The sequence below is a fragment of the Lathamus discolor genome, chromosome 6, assembly GCF_037157495.1.
Source record: "Lathamus discolor isolate bLatDis1 chromosome 6, bLatDis1.hap1, whole genome shotgun sequence".
NCBI classification, from domain to species: Eukaryota; Metazoa; Chordata; class Aves; order Psittaciformes; family Psittacidae; genus Lathamus; species Lathamus discolor.
In genome coordinates, this window is record NC_088889.1 from 48,990,899 (window position 1) to 49,012,953 (window position 22,055).

The 22,055-nt window shown below is 44.8% G+C and overlaps 2 protein-coding genes across 7 annotated transcripts in view; both read left to right on the forward strand.

Annotated features, from left to right (window-relative positions):
- The window catches only part of TMEM229B (transmembrane protein 229B), a 34,382-nt gene extending 18,682 nt beyond the window's left edge, over nt 1-15,700 (forward strand). For 2 of the 3 annotated variants that reach the window (XM_065686725.1, XM_065686726.1), the window contains exon 2: nt 11,578-15,700. In XM_065686725.1, coding sequence (XP_065542797.1) covers nt 11,578-12,107 — 530 coding nt within the window. In that variant the 3' untranslated portion in view covers nt 12,108-15,700. Of the gene's footprint in view, nt 1-4,452; nt 4,559-11,577 lie in introns of all 3 variants that reach the window. The other variant, XM_065686727.1, reaches the window with a different exon arrangement.
- RAD51B (RAD51 paralog B) overlaps nt 1-22,055 on the forward strand; it is a 430,051-nt gene that overhangs the window by 7,910 nt on the left and 400,086 nt on the right. The gene's annotated exons all lie outside the window — the stretch shown is intronic.

Sequence of the window (22,055 nt, forward strand, 5' to 3'; positions counted from 1 at the left end):
ATGCTTGTTTGTTGAGCAGATTTTAAAGATGGTTTAAAAAGAATTTAGGGCTTGGGGATTTTGGAGAGGGCTATTTTTTTTGGTGGCCAGTGTGAGCAGTATCAAGCAGTTTTAGATAAAACTGAGGAATTCTTTTCTAGTCTTATCACAAGACAGTTCAGTTCCCAGCGCACAGATGAGAACTGGCATCTTTGTTCAGCTGGCTCTTTGCCCAGAGGCATGAAGTACCTATTGTTGCCCTGAAGGAAAACAAGATAAAGAATAAAAGTCTTGTTTGATAAGACCTGAAATTACCCTATGTAACCTCAGGTATTTCACTGAAGTGGATAAATGAGTGCTGCACATGCTTTAAGCACCTCTGAGTAGGTACTGGAGAGATGCAGGAATTGAAGCATCAGGAATGCTCAAACTCGAGTTTTGTCTCCATCTCTAGCTATCTTCTCAGGCTTTAGTAACTACAGAGGGGAGCCTGTGGAGATAAAGCTTGTACATGAAAGTACCTTTTTAAGCGCCTGAAATTCATGAATGAATTTAGTCCTTTGTGTGTGTGTCAGACGTTTATATGAAATTCAAAAGCTAGTAAAACTGGGTCATGCAAATAATTAATTTGCTAGAATGGTATCGTGGTGCAGTAACAGTGTAAGGCAGATTAATGGAGGCTGAATCTCAAAGAAGTAAGTCGCTGTCAGAGCTGTGTTTCAGTCAGTGAGAGCTCAGTGACTACAAAAAGGAGGGATCAGCTTTTTGCCACCTAACTTAGCAACTGTGTCTCCTAAAATAACAAGCAGTTGTTTGGAGCATATCTTTAAACTTTTATCTTCAGGGGATGGCAAAACAAAAGCTGAAAACAGGAGTTAAGGGCACCACAAATGAAGAGCTGTCCAGAAAGTTCCTGCCAGAAAATAGTATGACCCTGGGAAAGCCCTGCCCTGGTTGGGAGCTCTTTCGTTCATTAATGGGACAGGACACTCTTGTCCCCCCAGGGCAAGGCCATTCTGTCTAAGTACAAAAGGACAATTACATGGTAGCCGGGTAGAGGCTAGGGTTACAGTTCAATGGAAAGAAGCCAGTAGAATAACCCTTCCATTAAAAGGCCTTGCTGCTTTTGGATGAGACTCCAGGATGGCAGGCTTGCCTCCATGCTGCAGAGGATGGCACAGCTGTGGTTGTTTTCTGGTTGTGCTTGCCAGGCCTGTGGGGAACTGAGTCCTTTGACCAGGTGCAGACTGCAATAAGCTTCCTCTTAACAAGTTGACAAACATGAGTGAGGGCTTGGTACTTGACAGAAAGAGAAACTAATTGTGGGAGGTATTAAGGGTGAACTGAACTTCATGGATGGGAAGCCATGGTCTTACCACTTCCTCCTACACATTCTTGTCTGAGGGAGGGGACAGCATCTCTTCCAGGGTTTCAGCTGAGAGTGTTCTGTGTTTCACAGTATTTGGCCACTAGGCTGCCATAAGACTATTCACAAATAAGCCTCTTCAGGGAGCTACTAAAAGTATGCTCAGCTCAGTATTCCCTTCTCATCAAAGATCAAGTGCAACATGGTTTTTGAAGGAGAGATAATACATTTTGCTGGGTCAACTGATATTGTGAACAGGTGAAAAGGGGCAGTAAGTTTCAGATACTCAGGCCATCTTTGGTCAGATCAGAGACAAACCTGGTACTCAAACAGCTTCAAGCCCAAAGTAGTACGGTCAAAGTTACTGAAAACATAGTGTGGGTCTGCAGTAGCTAATTCTCCCTGGCATGAGCATTTTGCTTCTGGAGCCCAGCGCTGGGGAAAAATTATATGGATCACATCCCCAGCTGGACAGAGCCACTGGGCCACAAACTCCTGCTCCTTTGCACTTGCGTCCCCACATGTTCCTGGGGCCCATGTCATATCACCACAAACCCTTTTGTAAGGGGAATTCAGAGTTGGTCAAAAGTACTGTCTGAACTGTCCAGAGGGACATACATGCTTTTGTAAATGAAAGAGAAGCTCTGACAGTGAAAACATGAACTTTCTATGTTGTGCATCAACATGAGTTAGCTGTTCTAGAATGAACAGCTTCCAGAGCCAAGTAAAAGAGTCCATAGTCAACTGGTGTCTGACCTATCCAGGGACCTGGGCAACTGGTGCCCATGTTTGGATTGTGAGAATGTTTTGTCAATCATTGGGAATTAAATATTTATGAGAAAAAACCAAGAGCTGTGTGTGTTTTGAAACATTTCCTGTTTGAAGCCTGAAAACCAGAATAAATGGGATTCTGGTTTCTACCTCTGCAGCAGCAATAAATAAGAAAGATGACATGGTATGATCTTTGAGGCACAGGCTGTGTTTCCGTGTGTGTTTGTGCAGACCCATGGTACCTTGATTTACTAACACCTAGCCACTCCTGCTGGTAGTAATATTAAGGGAATGTATGTCTTACAGTGAGGTATTCTGACACAACTGAAGATGCAAGAAGTCCAGCTGTCTTAAACTTATACTTTTGAAAGGATGTTCAATTTTGTCTATAGTGCTACCATCTGGGACAGGCGTATGCATTTGGAACCTTCAGCCAGTGATGGGCACTCCTACAGGGCTGTGACTGCTGGAGATGATACACAAAAGCCTGTGTACATAAGCCACAAAGATGGTGTGTTTGTAGTTGTAACCTGAAAGCAAAGTTTCCTGATACCTTGAGGAAATAACAGCACTAAAAATGAAAGCCTTCTTTTGCAAAGATGTAAATAGCAATGAAGTACCCAGCACAGTGGAGGAGTATGTCTGCTGTGTAGGAACTAGGCCCTGAAACCTAAGTTTTTGTTGGCTTGTTATTCAGGAGAGAAAAATTTGACTGGTCTACAAAGACAAATTTACCTGAGTGATGCACTTACAGGCTGCTGCTTGTTTTCTGAATTGAACTAAACCTGAACAATAGAGTGCAAAACTCGCCACTAGTTTATTTGCACATACAATATATTTGAGTGCTGATTACACACTTTGCAAGCCAGTGATGGCATGATTAATCCCTGTGCTAATTGATGGGCATCAGTCAGAGGAACTCTGGGAAACTGCTCAGAGAAGGTGCCTTTCCCAGTTGTAGGCACCGTTGGCGTACTTGAGGATCTGTCAGACGTGGTCGGTAGGGCTGAGATTTAGCCTCTTCTACCCTTCGTTTCCAGGATGTTTCTTAACTCTGAGGACCTGTGTGAGCTTGAAATTAAGAAGAAGAGGTAACCACCATCTTGGAGGCTCCACAAGGATTCCTTTGGTGAAAAGAATAATTTACCAATCTGCTTAAGTTTTTCCATGGGAGTTGTTAGGAAGAAACTTGACGCATCATAGCCTGGTGAACAGCAGATAGCATACCTAGTTCTTTCACATCTTGGCAGAAGTTTAATGTTGGGAAGGAAAAAAAATTCAGGAGGGAAAAGGATTTTCTGTAGAACTGCTATCAAGAGAACTCCGAAAGAGGAAAGGGAGAAGAAAACTTTTTGACGGTTTTGGCCTGTGTTTCTGAAGGTGCTTTAAAGAGTACTCTCTCCTGTTTCATCTGTCTTTATGCAGTGCCTTCTGCTTGCAAGGTATAAACCTAAATCAGCTTAGACCAAGATGTTAGGTTTCATTATGCTCTGCAGCGGTTCTGCTTCTCCTAGGTGAAGAGTGACTGTAGTTGCTAGCTGCAGGTGTTTACACTATCCAGTTACCTACTATCAGTTGGATGCTGGGAGTTTGTAAAGGCTTGTGTGCTGGTGAAAGATAATACAAGGAGAGGTAAAGGATTCTTTACAGTTGTGTATATGCTGCAAGAATTTCCAGTAAAAGAAGCAGTTTACTGTCTGAAATGCTGCTTTGAGTGTTACCTGCAGCAAACGAGGAGAGACTGCCTTGGATCTGTCAATAGTTCTAAGGTTTTTCTTTCGGTTTTTGTTTTTATGTATTTATTTCTTTTTATACTCGTTGTTATTCACAGATGTAAGTGACTTGGATTGTGTCAGGGCATTAGCAGGCTAGGATTTTAGGCACTCTGACTTCACTGCCTTGATCATATTTTTCTCTGCCAAGCTTCATTTTCAGTGTGAAATATGTTTGGATTTTTGTCTCTTCTCTTTTTATTTTCCTCCCTCAAACCTGGCTTTCCTCCATTGCATGCTGATTCTGGCTTGTTACTGCAGATTATTCAGAAGAGCTGGGCTAAGCATATTCAGTTGTTACGGATACTGACCTCTGAGTTGTCCAAGTCAATTTGTTATTTTATAGCGTTGGAGTGAGCTGGTGTGTTTGCTTTTCATTTTGCTTTGGAAAGAAGATGGAGCATTTGCTAGAAGAAAAAAAGAAAGAAAAAAACAAACTAAAAAAAGAAAACCTTTTCAAGAAAGAACTGTCTGGATTTCCATCAGCTTTAGAAACCATGAAAGATGGGTGACACATAATGTCTTGACCTTAATGTTGTCTCTTTATATCTATTGGCTCTCTAGCGACAGTGGAAAGGATATTGGCTGCAGAAAAATGTTGTGAACTCTCAGCATGTTCTCAGGATAAATTCTCTCTCCACTCATCACTGTTTCGGGTTGCCTTTTGCTGGTAAGCCATGATGTGCATTGTGTTGTTTGAATGTCAGATTTGCTTCAGTCATCTAATGCGACGTATTAAGCTCAAGCTTTCAAAAACAGACATGAATATTGATTGGCACTGTGCTTGAATGCATGGTTTGAAATGAAGAGGTCCAGCTCCCATGCGCTTATGAGTGAGGCACTTGTCCATTGGGGAACTGTGAGTGCTCACACCTAGACTTGCAGTCATGGGCTGTAAACTTGGGGCAGCTTTTAAAAAATGGGTTCTAGAAACTCAATTCTGCTCTCACTGCAGAGAATGAAGTCAGCCTGGAATTACTGTCCAGGTTAAAATAATGGTAAATCCAGCAACTGAGCACCCAGAACTGAAGGAAGGCTGATGATACAGATTCTCAGGGCAGGTTGTGCTCCCCTGGGCATGCCATCTCCTTGGGGGCAGACCTTCCACAGTGCTGGCTCCCTCCTCTGCAGTGTTAGTGGGAAGGTCTGCCTGCTCCAGCAGTGGGGTGCTGGCTTCAAGTTTCTGCTTTGTGTTGGGGCCATTTCAGGTACACTTGGGACCTTCCTGTTCACTTGCTTGCTTGAGAGTATCAGCAAATGTTGGGGACTTGGGGCAGCTTTTTGAGACAGAAGAGGGCAGCAGGTGAGGCACAGGAGTCTAGCAACAGGCTTGGAGAAGGATATGACCTTACCTGAAAGAGATGCTAGGGAGATTTGGGGATAATACTTCTAGATGCCAAGTTTGGACTCTCTCATTGTTCACAGATTTGTCTTGCAAGTCTGGTGCTTGCTTGACTCTTGAGGGCTTTCAGCTTCTGCCAGGAGCATACATGACCCCTCTTGGTCACTGTAAGAGCTGCTGCCTTTATTAAAAGGAGTGGCCACTGTGGGCTAAGGTGTGTTTGAGTTAAGATGATGCTATGTGTGAGGCAGGGCATGGAAGGTCTCAGCTTTATGCACTTCTGCTGCCATTAATGAGATCACAATAGCCAGAAAACTCTTCTTTAAACTATGTCTTCATTCTATGATTCTGTGTTTTCTCTGTCCTTTGCAAAGCCCCCTCTATGCTCCTTGCCAAGAAAACCCTACCTCTCTCCTTCCTATTGTGAAATGGTGCCTTCTGGGCAGCCCACACACAGGCATTACCGGTAAGAACTACACTTCCCCATCCCTTTGGCTTAGTCTCGTAATTGGATTCATTTAATCTCCTTTTGTCGTCATTCTTTTTTACTGTATCCCAGTTCTCTCTGGAACAGATTTGAAAGATAGGCAGGGATCAGAGGCTGCCAGCAGGTACAGAGTGAACTGGGCAAGTGGACGAGGAGTGGCAGGGAAATAATGTGTCTTCTAAGGGAAAGGAGCTAGAGACAAAAATGAGGGGGAAATACAGATTGGAAATGAGCTGTGCTTTGTTTCTTGCAATATGTGGTGGTGTGGGTGGAACTCAGAGGAAGAGAGACAACAAGCATTTGATGGAGATGGACTCCAGAGAGAGAAGCAGCACAAACAGATGATTAATACATTCAGAACTAACCAAAATCCCAGGGCTCCAGATCCATCCTGAAAGCGCTAAGAGTAGAGAATGGACATCAAGTCTGTGTTTGGAGACATAGGTCTGTGGCATGCTTTTAGCTTCATTGCAGGGCTTGATTAATCAATCTGCTGGAACTATTCCACACTTCAGTACAGTTGAAATACTATTTTCTGAGCCACAGTTAATTGAGGCTCTTGGTTACCTGAAGGATGAATATTTCCTCAGAGTTATGACTTCAGCATATAAATACCACTAAGACTTTACTCATTAATCTTTAAACACTGATGAACTAATGTCTTGGAGCCAAATCCAGCACCAGTGTTCTGTAAATCAGCAGTGCCAGGAGTGATGACACCACCCCCTGCACAATACAAAACGTTCCATTTGGGAGCATGGTGACCAGGAGAGGACAAACAGGGTATGGCACGGCAGTTGGCACAGGCAGGGTGAGCAGGGAGGGCCCAGAAGCCTGGCAAGTGTAAGAGGTAAGGTCAGACAGTGGTCATCATGAAGGTGCTCATCCTCTTGGCAGAAGGCAGATTAAACCAAGTCCACTCTGCTGGCCAGATGCAGACAGAGGTCCCTCAAAAACATGTTCAGGCATCTGGCTGTAGTGAGTCCCAGAGTCTGTCAGTGATATTAGATGGTGGCTGTGCAAGATGTGACCAGGTTAATGATTTTGCTTTGTATGGTGGTAGAGCTATGGTAAGAGGTGGAATGGCTAAGGAACATAAGGGAATCTGAGGAGGATATTCACTGTTGGAGTTGTACTCTACCATCCCTGGGAGAAGCAAGCCAGCCAGAGTGTTTTAGAGGAACTATTTCTATTTTAGCCACTTGAAATATGATTTGCTGATGACAGAAAGCATTTCCATAGCTTTGAATTTAGAAGATCCCTGTTTTCCACAAAACACCACAGTGTGAGCAGCCTCTGTACAAACATGGCTGGCCACGTGCAGTCTTCATGACTCATTTGCTCTCTGCTGAGACAACTGCATAGGTGGCAGTTTCTGGTTTTCAGGAAGCCACTGCCCATCCCACTATAACTGCCTCAGTGATGAATGTCTTCTGTTTTCCTCAGGAGACTGAATAGATATCATACATTCAAGAGCTTTTTGGTCTGTATTACTGTGACTCCATTAAAAGTCTTGCATCACCAAGTTCAATTATCTACTTGAGGCTTTTCACAAATCTGCGTCTCTTACTGAATCCAGTGTTGGCTTTGCGTTTGGATGTTTTTCCCGCTAATGTCCTGCAACTACTTTTCAGCTTGGTATTGTGAATAGCTGCCCAATAGAACAATGTTTTTCTCCTTCATTTCCCTCTTGGGACCTGCTTGTGCTGTGCTGCCTACCAGGCACCAGAGAGCTCGGTGTGGCTGGGAAATCAGATGCTTGGGAACAGCTGGAATTTCAATTTTTGTAAATGCTCAAGTGACTTGTAACTGCTATATTGTACAGTCCCCAACTTGTGCAGTGATGTGTTGTAGCTTGTTGCAGTCTCCCTAGGTATCCTCCTTTCCTTTCTATGTCTTACCGTGTACTTCTTGCATTATTTTGAATACAGTGTTTTACAGGAGGCCCTGTGATTTATGGATTTGCTTAGTGCTTATTAGTACAGTGGGAACAGTTTATATTTGGGCTACCACAGTTCAGCATCTGTCCTGTCTTGGGATGCTCTTAATCAACAGACAGCATATAGTAAGAAGGAAGTTCCCATAGAGTTTGGGCTGGCTGGGCATGTGAGATAGGAGACAAATATTGAAACAGTGTCAGCATGTTGACGCTGGTCACCTGGCAGTTGTGGTGGAAGGCTCAGGATTCAAAAGAAGTCAACAGCAGTCTTTCCAGTGGCTTAACATGTGTTGCAGACATGGTCTAGATTCAGTTATTAGACTTCTAGTGTAATGACTAGATATTTTGCAAAGTTAAATAGGGAATAAATAGATAATAAGTATGTGGTATAGAACAAGGGAAATGAAATCTTTATTGCATAGAGGAAATGGTGTGGGGTAGAACAGGACATGGCTTGTTGGATATGTTTCTGTGAGTCTTTGGCTTTAGGGGGCTGGTTTAAGACAATGGAAGTAGCTGTTGAGGGGATCCTTTGAATAAGAAGGGAAGGATCTTCTGTGCATTTGACCTGACTTTGTGAACAGATTTTCAAATGACAAGGGACAGCTTACAGAAGTACTGTGTGCTGTGATTGCTCCTAGCTAACAGTTCAGATACATTTCATATAAAGCTGTAGAGTGAAATGCAAAGACTAAGGGCCACAAATGGAAAAGCTTAGACAGGCTTATTGAAAAGAGAAAAACCCCATACAATGCCTGGCAGCTTAGTAAAACCTTTAGAATAATTTTCTTCCCTGGACAGTGACATTCTGTATTTCCTCAGTGCCTTACTAGCAATAGGTATGACTTCTAAGGACTCTTCATCTTTTGCTGTCTGTCTCCTCAGATACAAAATATTTCTCCCTGCTGCAGCCATATATCCCCATTTTAACAAAAGATACCTATAGCCCATTTCCTTCTTACTGCTTTCCCTTACTTCTGCACCTCTGACTATTAATTTGTTCTTTGTCATGGTTTAACCCCAGCCAGCAACTGGGTAGCATGCAGCCACTCATCCCCTACCAGTGGGAAGGGGAGAATCAGAGACAAGGTAAAACATGTGGGTTGAGATAAAAACAGCTTAATAGTTAAAGTAAAATGTAATACTAATAGTAATGAAAAGGGAGATAACAAAAAAGAGAGAGAGAGAAAATAAAAAAGCGCACAACCCAACCAACAAACAGCGGTGCACAATACAGTTGCTGACCACCCCCTGACTGATGCCTAATCCATCCTCAAACAGCAATCAGCCCTTCCTGGCTAATTTCCCCCAGTTTCTATAATGGGCATGATGTGCTGTGGTATGGAATATCCCTTTGGGTAGTTTGGGACAGGTGTCCTGTCTCGGCTTCCTCCTGACTTCTTGTGCCCCTCCTCACTGGCAGAGCATGAGAGACTGAAAAGTCCTTGATCAGGGTAAGCATTACTTTAGTAATAACTAAAACATTGGTGCGTTATCAGCATTGTTCTCAGGCTAAAGCCAAACACAGTACTGCACCAGCTTCTAGGAAGGAAATTAACTCTATCCCAGCTGAAACCAGGGCATTGTTGAAATTATGTGAGAATGGAGGAATGATATGAGGATTCAAAGTTCTAAGCTCGTCAGCTGTGCTGGCTGAAACTAGCCAAGTAGCATTACATTGACAGACTCTTATTCTCCTCAGACAGAAAGTTTGCATGCCCTTCCTTACACATCAGCTTCTTGTGGACAGTGTGGATGTACACCCCCTGCATATTTCTCATGTGCTGCTTCTACTGCTGTCATGCAGGGTCTCTTGGGACTGAACTGTTAGAAGATAAGAGGGAATTCTTAGTGACTCTTCAGTCTTTTACCTACAAGCTCGCAATATACTGTTGACCTGATCTGTAGCAACTGTTCAGTGTCCTGTGTAAAATGAATTGTGCTGTTAGGAAATGGGTCTTTGTTCGAGGACCCACACCATATGAAGTGCCAAGACTGATTGTTTGGGTGTCCATTTAAGAGAGGAGTGAACAGGTCATGGATACAGCTCTTTTTCAGCATCAGTATTCCCCTGTGATGTTTTGCATATCAGCATGTTCATTATTATAGTTCCTTTTTCCTTATAAAATTTCTCTTCTCTCACCTTGAATCAGAATTTCAGTTACACTGCATGTTAATACCTTGTTCAGAGAGGCACTTGTTCACAAGGCAGGGCATGAACATTTCCAGATGGCATTGGAATGTCTGCATGTAAAGTTAGCGTAGTCCTTTCCTAGCACTTTGTGCCACAGAACTGACAAGTGCAGAGCAAAAAAGTTAAATAGTGCCTGATAATGACTCAAGAGAAACCCAACTTGAAAGAGCAACTTTCTAAGAATGGGAGAGGTCAAATTAACCTTGTGGTGTAAATCTGTAAGGCTTCAGTAAAGTTATGCTTAAAATCAGTGACTGGGACAGTGACTGTAGCGTGGCAGGGCAATGCTTAGGACCTGTAAATCTGTACAAAGAGTTTAAAAACAAATTGTGCTGAAACAGTTCAGTGATAAGCAAATTGTGCCTTTTCAAAACCTCTTCCCCAAGTTTCTTCCTGTGGAGACAATTAGAGTTTGTTCTCATTTCCTATTTATCATGACTAACCACCTCTCTCTATGCTCAGCTGTTCCTTTTTATTCTCCTCCTTTGTGCTGTCCTGATGCCAAATCTGAATGGATTTCAATGGTTCTCTTGTGCTTTTTGAGTTGATATCCAGCAGTCTGACACCATAAGAAAATTATTTTACAAATCCTAGCCATATAATGCATGAGTTCTTCAACAGAAGAAATAACAGTTCAGCCGAATAATGGGTGCAAGGTGCGGTGTCTGAAAGTGTAAAACCGCTGAAGTTTTCTCCTCCAGTTCCCTTTCTGTAGCTCACATCAGAGCTTAGCTTTTCACTACAGTAAACATTTTGGATACAAAGACTGTAGGTGACAGCTGGAAGGGCTCAGGTTTTCAATGGTGTGTTTGTCTAATGTATTCTATATTAGAGTCAGAAAAGTAGGGGACAGTGCTGTTTCTTGCAAAGAGCAAAAAGGTGATGTGTGCTCCTTGTGGCATGATGGAATGGTTAGGGTTAGAAAGGACCCTAAGATCATCTAGTTCCAAGATGACTGTATTTTTCTACTGACTTGCAACCAGTAAGTTCTTCGCCAGCCTCACCCCTGGCAAAGGCCTTGTACATGTCAAGTCCCTCCTTATCACCAGTGCAATACCAGCTGCATCTCACTTCTCAGGCAGAGCAGGATAAGTTGTCCAGGCCCATTCTGAGACTTGGAGCCTAGTAAGGTGCCACCTTTCCCCAGAACTTGTTCAGCCTGGAGAAGAGAAGGCTCGGGGGAGACCTTATGGCATAATACAGTAAGGCTGTTGTTTTCCAATACCTAAAGGGGCCTACAAGAAATGTGGAGAGAGACTTTTTACACGGGGCATGTAATGATAGAGCAATGTAATGACAGGGGAATGGTTTTAAACTGAAAGAGGGTAGACTTAGATCAGACATTAAGATGAAATTCTTCCCCATGAGGGTCATGAAGCACTGGCACAGGTTGCCCAGAGAAGCTGTGGCTGCCCCATCCCCGGCAGTGTTCAGGGCCAGGTTGGACAGGGCTTGGAGCAATCTGGTCTAGTGTGAGGTGTTCCTGCCTGTGGCAGGGGTTGGAACTGGATGAGCTTTAAGGTCCCTTCCACCCCAAACATTCTGCGATTCTGTGACTTAAAATTTGCTGTGGTAAAAATAAAGCAATTTAAAATTAATTTCTTCCTCAGATTTGCCCTTTGTGGACGTTACGAGTTTGTGCGTGGTGCCATCGTAAGGGCTTGTGACTTCTTTGTTGACTCCCCTCTCTCTTTCTCTCTTTCTTTCTCTCCCTCTTCTCATTTCAGGGTGCCTGCTGGGGTGTGTCACAAGAATGGCTGCAGCAGAACCCCTGACTGCTTTCTCCCGATGGTACCTCTATGCCATTCACGGCTATTTCTGTGAGGTGATGTTCACAGCTGCCTGGGAGTTTGTGGTCAACTTTAACTGGAAGTTCCCAGGTGTTACCAGTGTCTGGGCGCTCTTCATATATGGCACCTCCATCCTCATTGTGGAGAAGATGTATCTATATCTCAAAGACAAGTGTAACATTTTAGTGCGCTGTCTTATTTACACACTTTGGACATACCTCTGGGAGTTCACCACCGGCCTCATCCTGCGCCAGTTCAATGCCTGCCCATGGGACTATTCCCAGTTTGATTTTGATTTCATGGGCCTGATCACCCTGGAGTACGCCATCCCATGGTTTTGTGCTTCTTTCATCATGGAGCAGCTGGTGATCAGAAACACCCTGCGCTTAAGGTTTGATGAGACTGCCGAGCCGGGGGCCCCCACTGTCCCCGTTGCCTTGGCCAACGGCCATGTGAAGACTGATTGAGCGGTGACTCGGAGCCGCACTTGGCAATCTGAGAGAGCCCAGACCTCTGCCACAGACTCTCAGCTCTGGCTCTCACGTACTGCTTCTTGCTGTATGATAAGATTCATAAACCCCATTTTTCTAATGGGGGCGTGCATGGGATGTACCAGACAAAAATGGAACCAATGAATTTTCTATGGATTTTACTCTTTGGGGTCCAAGGACCAGTCTCAGTTACTTGTTAGTTAGGTAATTTCTGATTTTAACTTATTACAGATGAAAGCAGTCCTTTTGCTTACACTTCTATGTGGAGAAAGAAGAAAAAGAAAGCCTACAGTGGAAATACATCCAAAAAGAAAAAAAACCTATTAAGTGGATGGGCATGGACACGCCAGCTAAGTTAGTGATTGGCTTACTCCATTAGGCAATATTCAGGTGCTTGCTTGCAACCAATACCTCCTGTGGGACCTGAGATGCTGCAGGAACAAGGAAGATCCATCTGCTCTTGAGAAGAACCTAAGACTGACAGTCTGCTGGGGAGGTAGATGGTGTTCCCCTCCTGAGGGGAGCCTCTCCCCAGGTTCTTTCTTGCACCATGAAAAAATCTGGTGCTGGACATCTTGCTGAATTTATACAGATCTTGTACTTTTTGAAATCTCAGTCCTGATTTCTCACTAGAAATTTTTTCTTTCTTTTTTCTTTTTTTCTTTTTTTTAATAAAGGCCTTTTTTGCCAAGTGAATTTTACTGTAATCTGTGCAATCTGAATCTTGGCAAAAGGCACAAGAAATAGCATAAGTCTTCCCATCTTCTCTGTCACCCCAAAGCAGACCTTGCCTGAGAGTCTTCTGCAGATTCCAGCTCCCATCTCAGCTGTGCAAACCTTGCAGAGACTGTAGAGGCCACAGAGGTTTTCTGTCTCCTTCCCAGGGATTCCCCTGTTTCTGGTGATGTTGATGACTTAGTTTGGCTGCAACCCATTGTATTTGAAGGTCAAAACCTTCATCTGGCTCACATGGTATCTGGGATTTGGGCCTCTGGTACTGACTCTTGCCTTCCTTCAACACTGACAGATGCATTCTGCTCAATTCTGGCCAGTATTCTCAGTGTATCAAAATGATTTACTTTTTCTTCCCAAATTCTGCTTTAAATAACCACAGCCGTACAGTCGTGACAATAATTGGAGGCAGCAAGAGCTGTGCCATGCTGCCTGATATGTTATTAAAAAAAAAAACCCACCCAAAAGTAAGAAAACCCTCTCTGAAGAGCAATTCTGCATGCTGTGCCCGAGTGAGGTGTTGAGTTAGGGTGCGAGAACAGCAGCAGGGAGGTAGAGCAGCAAGGAGTGCGGTGGCTCCATTGTACCTGCACCAGGGACACTCTGAAATTTAACCTGTTGGGGCCATTTGAGGAGTACAGGGAAAGCTGTGGTGCAGGGGAAGGTGCTTGACAGTGGCAGCCACACGTTCATTCACTTGCTCTGGCAAGTCCTGGCTTTTGAAATTAGCAACAAACAGAGCTTCCAGCTGCCCCAGGTATCTCGCCCTTAATGGGTTTATGGGGAAGGTTTGCTGTAGTTGCCCTGCAGGGCCAGATTAATTTGAAGTGTTCTTCCATCATGGTCAACAGAGCTGCAGCAGGGATCAATTTGGCTTGAAATGCAATTGTGTTGTAGGATTCCACTCCTGCTTTGGAAATGGCTGGGCTATTTTTCTGCCAGTGCCTGTCTCTGGTAGGGAGTGCCCTGCTGTGAACCTGCTCCTTGCCCTGGGGTACTCATTCCTGAGGGCAAAAGCACTTCTATCTCTGTGAAGAGAATTGTTCGTTAGTTCTGCTCTTAGGAAGGCAGTGTTAATCCTTTACTGTATCACACAGCGCAATTATTTTACCCCTTACCCCATCCTTCTCACATGGCATCCATTGCTGGCAATGGACATACAAAAACACTGGCGGCAAGGAGTTAATCAGATCTGCCATGGGTTATGCAATGTCTCCTGAAGCGTCCAGAATACTTAGGTGGGTATTTAGAGTTCCCTTTTTATAGTTCATTAATTTAAAAGAGAACAAACACTGAATAGCTTTTCTTTGTGTCCATGCTGTGATGCCAGTATTACAAGATCAGAGGAACAGGGTGGAGTTTTGATGGTCTTTGGTGTGTAGACCCAGCAAAATAGTCACCTGACACTGTACGTGGGGAAAAAAAAGAGATGAGATTTGTACGTGGGACAATATAGACGAGCTCTGTTGGACCAGACCAAGAAGTGGAAGGTGCAGGTGGGAGTTAGGATCTCCCCATTTTGGCTCTGGGTCTGTCAGGGTCGCTAAGCAGTGTATAAATAAAGCTGGGTTGTCCTCTCACAGCATAGACGAATTGTGGAGTCATGCTGCCTCCTACACCACTCCTGCATCATCTGAAACCCTCAGCTTTGTAGAAACATCCTCGAGATCCCTGCTTTCTCCTTAGCTGTTGCAAAACTCTTTTTAAATGATTAAAAGGAGTTGGCAACGCATTTTGGTGACTCCCAGCTGCAGGTAGGGCTGGGGAAGGAGAAGCGGCTGTCCACAAAGCTAACCTGGTGCATGGTGAGAGTCATGTGTCTTTAGAAGGTACTTCCTAAATGACGCTGGTTTTGCTCAGTAATGTAATATTTACATGCTCAAACTACGGAGAGGTTTTCCAGCAGCATCTGGTATCTTAACTCCATTATCCTTATTGCCTGTGCCATTGTAGCAGTGATAGTAGTCTGCTTTCCACTGACGTCTGATGTGTACCACCCAGCTATTGCATCCTCATAGAGTGGTAATTTACATCCAGAAGTGCACTTTACTTGCAGCTTGCACACCAGAAACAGAAATGGACCCTGCAAATTCGTAAATAAAATAATTATACATAATACCGTGTACCTAATGCAGCAGCATTACCCAGACTTCTCCTTTATGAGCAACGCCGCTGCAGTCAGAGCTTTGTCTTTTCCGCAAAATCTCCCTTTTTAATACATATGATGCTTCTTACAACATCTTACAGAAGTGCCCAGAGCACATTACCCAGGGTCTCAGTGGCAGCTCAGCGAGAGCTCGGGGGCTGAACTGAAGTTGTAGAGACATTTACATTGAGGAAAAAAAAAACGCACAAGGCCTAACATTTGTTTGTTTGTGTGTCTTCCTTGGTAGATTAAAGTTGCCTGTTTTGAGTTCACCAGCAATAAAAACCCCTTGTGATTTACCTACCTTGTCCTAACTGCAGCAAGGAGAGTGGCCCATTGCTGCTTTTCTTTTCTGGGGGGTGGTGGGATATGGTCTCCGGTCACCCCAAGATTCCAGTTTGTTTCCCTTCTCTTGCTTATCTCTTGTATGGTCCACCCTACAGAATCTCAAAGTACACAGTGAAATACAGAGTCTGGTGTCCTGAGCACAAGAAGCAGTTCAAGCATTACTGTGATGTCTGTTCATACTCCAAAGATCTTGCCAGAGGGAAATGGCTGATATACAGCAGGACCAGACTGTATTCTTGGTCTTTGGTGTTATGATTGAGAGAAATGTGTACATATGTACCAGGTACTATCGCGCCTTTGGTCTGAGTGCATTTTGTAATTAAAGCAGAATAACCCTATCAAAGCTTTGCTTGACTAGTCCTGTGACTGTGAAAGGTAAAAAAAGACTGCAGGGCTTTAACTGCTGTGAGAATTAGGAAGTGGGTGACTGGAGTCCTCCTCAGTTCACCAGCATTGCGCTGCTGACTGGTTTTCTGCAACCTGCACAGGAAGAAAAGTGAATTCTTTGTTCATGGGAGCTTCTGCCCTTCCTGTACTATGAATAAAACATGAGCCACCACTAAGATGTGAACTGAAACCAAATGTTTTCTGTTTTAGTTTATCTTGGTCCCTCAACCTGTATTCAAGAGGGAGGCTTGCAGACCAGAGTTTTTAGCTTCAGTTCTACCTGCAAACTGCAGCTGAACCACCTGAGGAGAAGAGTACTCTCTTCCGCTTCCTTCCTGGACATCAGCAGCTGCCAAACTGCTCTGTGATGTGCCCTGTTGTAGAAGGAAATCTCTCTTACGGTGCAGTCCTTGCTAAACCAGAAGCTGTTCCCACCATGCGTCCCCTTGCCCCATTGCTTTGACCCTGAACAGCCAGGTCACAGAGCTGGTGAGACCTCAGGAGTGTGGTGCCTGTTTGGCATATGGCCTCCGCTTGTACCTGTCTTCCCTTGCTCTCCTCAGAGTGTCCTGAGCCACCCCTGGGGAAGGGACCTTCCCTTCCTTCCACCTCCCACCCCAGGGAATGGACAAGCTCTGCTGCTGCCCAGGGACCTCAGCACCACTCAAGGTTTTAAGCTGACAGAGGTCAGTCTCCACTTGGGCAGGTGAACTTTGATTTTAAGGGCTGGTAAGGCTCTGGGCTTCAGGCTTATTACTGGCAAGTCATCCACAGGCATGACTACGAATTTGTACCATTTGGAATGGCTTATTTCTTCTAGGATGGCAGGGGTTTGCTCCATCGAGGGTTTGCCACTTGGTTTGCTGCTTTGTGAACAAGAGGGAGGGTACAGAAGCAGGAGGTGCCCACAGTACCTACTCTGCCTTTGGTCCCTAGGCAGCTGGCGCAGATGCCAAGGGAAAAAGTGCTGTCTTGAGAGAAGTGCTAGGGAGGGCTGGGGATATACTGGTTAGTTTGTGTCCAAAGGCACCACTTCGAATACAAAGCTATGCTTTTCTACCGGGGTCTTTACTACCTGCAGCAATGCAAAAGTTGTCTGCTTGCCCCAAAGTATGATTGCCTAAACTTACTCTGAAGTAGAAGGGATGTTTATAGTCTCTAGCCCTCTTTTCCTGTAGGAGATTCCTGACCTACATCTTAGTGGAAAAATACACCTAGAGATATGCAAGCTAGTGCTTATTAAGCACTATAGGTACTAAAAGCCATACAGTTCTGTGCTCCATCCTGCTAAGTTAATCATGCTGAGAAGCAGAATACCTTGTCCCACAGAACATGCTGCCATGTGGCTATGCCACTTCAGGACCTGAACAGTACAAACGCCTACTCAGGAATGCATTTTGCATTCTAAAATATATTCTTAATTCCATGGGTTCCAGTGGAAAATATTTGTCATGCTTAAGAGGGAGAAGACTGAGATCCCGTATAAGCTTCATCACTACTTATAATTTTACTTGAGAACATCTAGTTTAAAGTTTCAGCTACTTAACTGAGACTCTAAAGACCAAATGTGGAAGGTGACTTGTCACAGCCTTGGAGCAGGTCCCTGCCATCATACAACTGCAGACTGCACTGCACGTGGAGTCTTTGCAGCTCCAGTGCACAGCCAGGATGAGCTTCCACCATGCAAGGGCTGTGGTAAGTGCAGGAGGCGACACAAGTCCTGTTGGTGGCAGAGAGAGGACTGGTAGTGACATCTACATTCCCAGATTTTCAAGAGCTGGACAGGTTGGAAGCAGCTTTTCCATGTTCTCTGTATTTGGGACTTCTCGTAGGTCTAAACAAGCTGGCAGGTTTTCTGTTCTAAGGGAGGCAGACCATTTCCTGGACACCTTACACTGCAGTCCGGGCAGCTCACCTCTCCTTTTGTAGCCACTGGATTTTCTGACGTGAATGGCCTCGCAGTATCTCAGAAAATAGCGAGTTTTAAATGGTAATCCCCGACGCTTGATGTCAGTTTGTATTTATGCTTTAGTCAATTTAGGAGCTAAAGACCCCTAAGTATCTGGTGGGTTTTTTCATGCTGTTTGTTTACACTGTTGTGTGGCATGCTGTCCTGCTTTGACGCTATCATGAAGAAGAAGGAAACAGAAGCAATTTGCTCCTTAATAAAGATAAGTAAACATATGCAGTTGAGACAATATTTATTAAATATGTGAGCCGAGATATGCATAGTGCTGTAGATCTCTGGCCTTTCAAATACGGGATGCTTTCCAGTGCAGAAATTTTTCCTTTGTGGTTAATCCCCTTTGCAATGTATCTGCATTGCTACTTCAGTATGGTTCTACACCTAGTATTTGGGGGATGCGAATAACAGTATTTGTCTTCCCTTTACAGTTTTCACTGAAGGATCTCTAAGTGCTTTTCACAAACTAGTGAAATAATTTTCACTTCAGGCCTTGAAGTAGGTCAGGATTAGTCCCAAATAGCATCGATCAGGAGCTGATGAAAATGTCCTGGCAGCTCCCAGAAGGTCATTTCAGAACTGGGAAAGGGAGTTTAACATTTTACCTATTCACCAACTTTCCCGATTTGAGGAGTGAGTTAATAAAGTGCCAAGGAAGTTGAGGACCTGGGAAAGTGCTACCTGGTTTTCACCACCTGAATCTACCCCAGAAATGGTTTTGTGTATCATCACATCACTCTGTCTGCCCGAGTCAAAGCCAGCACATGAAGGGACTGTCAGAGCTGATAGGCAACACGGTTTTATCTTGTGCCGAATAAGACTGATATCCCTCTATTAGCTACATAATCCCATCTCCATCAGTAGAGTACTTCTGGGTAGATATTGCTAGGGGCAACAAGCCATGACAGAGGCTAAACTGAGGTGACCATCTGCTCTATGAGCTCATGTTGTTGCAGTTACTGCAGAGCTTATCTATGTTGCTGTTTCTCTTGTCAGACCACTCATCTGATATCACAGCTCTTCCTATTGCTCCCATTTCTCCACCAGCTCCTTTGGTAACCTGTCCCTTTCTGTGCCTTACCTCCACTGCAAGTCCATGCGGCAATCACAGGTACCCTAAGTCTCCTGTCTGCACCTCACCCTTAGTGATCGAACACAAATGTGCTGATAGCTGACGGGCTGTAGTTTCCATTAAGGCCCGCAACAGCTGCGGTTGTCAATGCTTTGGAAGGCAGAAAATATTTGACATGCTTGCCTCCAGGCACAAGTATAGCAGCACGTTCACAATTATTGTTCAGTGCCTCTGCTGTAACACCCCCGCAATGGTACATAATAGGCTTTCAGGGCTAAAATCAGCAAAAAGCTTCTGGTCAGACTTTGAGTTTCAGTGTATGTGGAATAATACATAATTTCAACTGATCCTTCATATATATGCATATACACATTGTGAGTGTACATTCAGATCCATAATCATAGCAGATGGCCTCCATGCTGCACCACTGACTGCATTGTAACTTCTACTGGCAAAGAAGAGCCACCACCAGCTGAGGTGCCAACAGCAGCCCGGGCCCACTCACCGCCACTTTCCTGAGCATATGCAATCCAGAGAAGATCCAAAACAAAGCTCTGCATACACATGAAGCAGGTTAAAATCTGAGCTGACTGCTCTTGACCTTGCAAGCTGTGTGTCTGCTTGCTTTGGTACACAGGAAGGCCTGTTTGATCTGGGAGGGGGTTAAAGCCTCTTACTGATGAGCGCTCAGCTCATAGAGCGGGGTTAGGTCCATCGTTATCAAACATGTTTTACATAAGGTTTTACACCAAATTAATGTCTAAGGCCATACTGTCCTGCTCCATCTTCAATAAAAAGTGGTAGTTTTCACCCTGGGGACCTTCTGATGTCTTTGCTAGGGTTTGTCTTCCCTTCTGTGTGCACTTTCTTACTGCTAATGACAGCACTGTGTGCCCAGCCTGAGTCAGACCCATCCACTCCTCTTCCCCAGCTAAGGCATCAACCAAAACTACTCCCTCCCACCCAGGCTGCCGTGCTGATCCCAGGTGTCCTTCTGTTCTGATGCTGCTCCATCTGTTGGCCATTGGTGCCTATCTGCCATCTCTAATCTCAGTCACGCTGCAAATTCTCCAGGCCAGGACTTGTCTTTTTTTTTGTAGCATTGATGTGAGCCTGTCCCCAACAGGATCTGTAAGGGCTATGATCTCATAGGAAGCATTAAATAAAAGTCTCTTGAAGTTTTTAAGGATGAAACACCCCAGCCCTCTTCCACTAATGAAACAGCTTGGCCAAAATATCCACGAGGCATCTTTGTTGCCCCTTTCCATCCAGCCTTATCCACCAGTGTCACACTGGAAGGCAAATCCCTGCTGATGACCTGAATGTGCCAGTGGTGCCAGTGGAGGGGGGCACAGCTGATGGCACACAAGAAGCCTCTTTCGTTGGACTCTTGCAGATGACACACAGTGTCCACACTAGCCATGTGTTGGGAAAAATAGATTTTTAACAGTATTGTACTGTTAAATCTGTATTTTTAACAGTATTGTACTGTTAAATCTGGCTCCTCCGCAGGGGATGGTTGGAGTTAGCACGGCAATTGTATTTTGGTTGATAAATGTGATGACAAGGCACAGTTGCCCTTTGATCTTGCAGTGAGCACAGCATGGTCCCCATAGTGTGCTTATGGCAGGGCTTTGTGCTGTGTGACTGCTGAAAGCAGCATGAGCATCTCCAAACACCAGCATAGGCTACAGTTACCCTGGCCACTGTTGTCTGGGCAAGAGCCAGGCATTCACCAAGCATGACACTGATGGTGAAAGTGCTGTTGCCACTACACTGTGTCCCAGCAAGTCGGCCCATGACCTTATATCTGCCTGTAAAGCCAGCGGAAATCTGTCCTTCATGACTGCCATGTATGGCCCATTAAACACTATTTCTCTGCTTTATCTTTCATCACCCCAATCCTGTCCCTCCTCTCTGCCTCACCAACTGCCTCCTGGCAAGGTCTTGCTGTGTGTTAGGGCTTTGGTGTTCATTTCAGTTTCCTGGTTTGGATTCGGTGACTTAATCCTTGCCACTTGACAACTTTTGCTTGGTTTTGGACTCCACAGCACTGTCATTTCCAGATCTTCATTGTCACCTTCTCACAGCCTCTCTGTTGTCTCTCCTCCTCCACAGGCATCTCTGCTCAGCTCAGCTGTGTCCCCTATCTGGGTGTCCCCATCCAGTTACACAGCTTTTACTGCTATCTCCAGTTCACATCTCAGAACCTCTGCCTCCCTCCTAGCTCGGCACCATATCCCTACACCTGCATTTTTGTTGTCTCCTCTGGCACCTCTTCCCAAATGAGTTACCAGCAACTCAAAACACCTATAGCCAGAGCATATTTCTGCTCCCTTTTTGCTGACCTTCTCTGCTGCACTTTTTTATTTGCCTGGCCTTTATGTCTTACCACTTTGTCCTCATGCCCTGAGGTCTCCCTGCCAGTTTGGTGCTGGTGTTCCACATGCCTGTTTCCTATTACTCATCCTGTACACAAGATGTTTTCTTCAGCTGACCTGCTAGAATACACTCTTCTCCCCATGCCAGTCTCTCTTGCTGGCCCTAAAAAACCCAGCAAATTAAATCATCTGCGTATCTGTTTCACATATTTATGAGTGAGGTACTAATCCCTGCATAGTGAAAGGGTCATATGTACAGAAGGGGAAATGAGGACACCAGCATTAAAGAGAGAAGTGGAGGAAGGGGGACCGAGAACAAGGGCAGGACAGATGTCAAGGAGGTGAGCTTGCAGTGTTGCAAAAAAATGCAGCTAACAACCAACAGCAGATCAGAGTATGGCTGACAATCCACACCAGTGCTCCTGCTTTGATAGTTCTGCATTTGGTCTCGCTTCTTCCTGCTCCCAGCACCTACGTCTTCAGAGCATAGACCAAATCCTTCAACTGGCTGAAAATATGCATAAAGTTAAAAAAGCAGCAGACCCCTCTTCTCTGTGCCTCGTGATAACAGACACCTCTCCTTCCCTTCCACCCCAGTGGGAAAGCTGATCGGTCAGGATAATCCATGTGCAAGGACAGCCCTCCCAGGCCTCTTCGCGAATGCTCCATCGGAGCAGGGAAGCTCTTTGCGGCTTCCCCAGCACAGCTCACGTGCTGCACAGGTCCCAGCGGGCAAAGGATTTGCATGTGATGCCGTTACAGTGACCTCCTGAAACCTGGCTCCGTTTCCCATCTGCTGTATGCTGTTACTTTCTCAGAACACAAAAGCAGGTGAAATGTCTGTTGGATGCCACAAAACCCTCTGTGGCTGCAGCCATGGTAAAATAACCCTCCT